The 2876-nt window shown below is 33.5% G+C and overlaps 2 protein-coding genes across 3 annotated transcripts in view; both read left to right on the top strand.

The window, feature by feature from the left end:
- The window catches only part of LOC109585692 (Fanconi anemia group A protein homolog), a 16361-nt gene that overhangs the window by 3120 nt on the left and 10365 nt on the right, over nt 1-2876 (top strand). The window lies entirely within an intron of this gene.
- On the top strand, nt 95-2876 carry LOC109585693 (Fanconi anemia group A protein homolog). The gene is made up of 6 exons (XM_020001819.1): nt 95-201; nt 268-363; nt 1217-1276; nt 1342-1494; nt 1585-2203; nt 2810-2876. Exons 1-5 carry the CDS (start codon nt 121-123, stop codon nt 1660-1662), a joined length of 468 nt encoding a protein of 155 aa, XP_019857378.1. The 5' UTR covers nt 95-120; the 3' UTR covers nt 1663-2203; nt 2810-2876.

Genomic DNA, 2876 nt, shown 5'->3' with positions numbered 1-2876 from the left:
GGGCATTGCCCGTCCATGCCTGACCCTGCCGCCGCCTATGGAGTAATGTATTATTATTATTATTATTATTATTATTATTATTATGTATAGTCAGTTTTTGGTTCTTCTCAACATTCTTTGATGGATTCTAAAAGAACTTTGACGTTTCTAATGAAGTGTTTAACTAATTTAATCAATGAGGATCCACCATATTGTTTACAAGTAAGACAAGACAACAAAAACAATAACAACAACAATAATAATAGCAATAATAATAATTCTATTTAGGCTCATATTACTTTTCCTCCAAGAAAACTAGCAAAGTGTAGTCAGTTAGTAACTGGTTATATTGTAAAGGCTAAATCAAGACTGGACTATTTACAAGTACTTACATTATTGTCATGTAACAAAGAATAATTGAATTGTTCTATTGTCCATGTACATGCTATTTATGCTCAGTACAAAGTTTGAGCTGATTCTAGATTTTTTATGAATTGTTAAAATTGCTTCAAAATTGGGTCAAAGTCTCTGTACTATAGTACAGGGATGTTGACCAAATTTCACCAAATTTGTAAAGGAGAGAAATCTGGGTTTTTATAATTTTATCTGATACATATACTGTACTTATGCTGTGTAGAAATTTTGAGGTGATTTCAATCAAATATAAATTTTTTATGAATTTTTAAAGTTGCTTCAAAATCGGATCAAAGTCCCTGTACTATAGTACAGGGATGTTGGCCAAATTTCACCAAAATTGAAAAGGAGATATATCTGAGTTTTTATAATTTTATCTGATATAAATACATGTACTTATGCTGTGTAGAAAGTTTGAGGTGATTCCGATCAAATTTGAATTTTTTAATGAGTTTTTAAAGTTGCTCCAAAATCGGATCAAAGTTCCTGTACTATAGTACATGGATGTTTGCCAAATTTCACCAAAATTTTGAAGGAGAGAATTTTGGGTTTTTATAATTTTATCTGATACATATACATGTATTTATGCTGTGTAGAAAGTTTGAGGTGATTCCGATTGAATTTGGATTTTTAATGAATTTTAAAAGTTGCTCCAAAATCGGATCAAAGTTCCTGTACTATAGTACAGGTTCTCAGGCCAAATTTTGCCAAAATTAAAAAGCTGAGAACTCTGGGTTTTATAATTTTATTTGATGCATATATGTGTACTTATGTTGCGTAGAAAATTGATGAATTTATTTTAATAGTTATTTAATGTTTATAGGTTGATTATGATTACATTGATACTAGTAGCACTGAAGATAATATTGAAATCAATCATGAGGTAACTACACTTTACATGTAATCTTTTAAACTCCATTCTCTGCCTCTTTCTCTCTCTCTCTTTAGTTCTCAATGGCTGAAGTTGAATTAAATGACATAATGTCTTCATTTGAGGCTAACAATTGTCAGACTATTCCTAATAAACTGTTGGAGTATCAAATGTTCAATCAGCCTTACTATACTGAAAGGATACTGAGATTATTATTAGCTCCTAGACAAGTGAGAAAAGAAGAGGAGACAAAGAGAGATTTTTACTATTAATATTGCTGAAATATTGTTAACTTTATTTTTTGTTGTTTTTGTTTTTAGGAGAACCAGTTTATGTTTGCTAAATATGCCGAAAGAGAATGTAAAAAGTTAAACAACAATGGTGAAGTAGAAGCATAATAAGTCCCTGGAGAGAGATGTGGTTAATTCTCGCAAGCACTTTGTTCATTTACAAGAACAACTCAAACACATTGTCATGGAGAGAGATGTACTAGCAAACAAAAGAGACAAAATGTTCGCCATAATTCGACATCTCGAGTCCCAGCTATCCATCCTCCGACAGGGCGGGGGCGGGCGTGAAAAGACCACATCCTCAGGCCGACTCCTCTCGCCTAATTTACACGCAACGACTGCTCAGCCTAGACTGGAGAACAGGCGACTCACTGATCCTTATTTTAAGGATTTAAATCCGAAGCATCCTCCACAGCATAGACCCTCAGATCCTAGTCTTAGATACCTCTCTCACCACACAGCTGGAGCAACACGTCCTAATAATCTACCACTTGGTATTACTCCAGGTGGTAGTCATTATCCTCCTTCAATATCCTATCAAGACACTCCTCTACCTCTTGACGTGAGAGTACCGCCCACATCAAGAATGTTCTGTCAGTCGCCTGGTTCTGATTCGTCAGCTGATGGTCTGACACCAAATTATTTTAAAGTGAGTGGACAATAAATAAAACTTCTATATGTACATGTACATGTAATAAGGATAAGGACATCAGGGTTTCCCACAAAGCATGCTAAGTGAACTAACAAGTATTATGCTTCATAAGCTGAAAAGTCTTATAATAGTATTTGGCTTTTGGAAATTGGTGTGACTTTTAAAATTTGTAAAAAAATCCAGTTTTGATCGGAATCAACTCAAACTTTCTACGCAACATAAGTACATGTATGTGTATCAGAAAAAATTATAAAAATGGAGAATTTTCTCCTAGTCATTTTTGGCGAAATTTGGCTCGAGACCCTATACTATAGTACAGGGACTTTAACCCCATTTTTGGCCAATTTTAAAAATTCGTAAAAAATCTAATTTTGATCAGAATTAGCTCAAATTTTAAACACAACATAAGAACATGTATTTGCATTAGAAAAAGTCATAAAATAGAAAATTCTCTCCTAAAAATTTTTAACAAAATACCCTGTACCAGTACAAAGTACGGGAACTTTGGCCATATCTTGGAGCACCTTGAAAAATCCACTGACAAGATGCTACATGTACATTCATAAAGGCAGTGATAGACATTATTGTTCTTTTATTTTAAAGGTATCTGCTAGTGCTGATGATCTAACTTCTGGTGGTGAGGATCGTAACTCTATCCATTCCTTTGGGT

This window comes from Amphimedon queenslandica, unplaced genomic scaffold (genome assembly GCF_000090795.2).
Source record: "Amphimedon queenslandica unplaced genomic scaffold, v1.1 AMPQUscaffold_13022, whole genome shotgun sequence".
Lineage (NCBI taxonomy): Eukaryota > Metazoa > Porifera > Demospongiae > Haplosclerida > Niphatidae > Amphimedon > Amphimedon queenslandica.
Note: the sequence above shows the minus strand (reverse complement) of the source record. Positions and strands in the feature narration are given on the sequence as shown.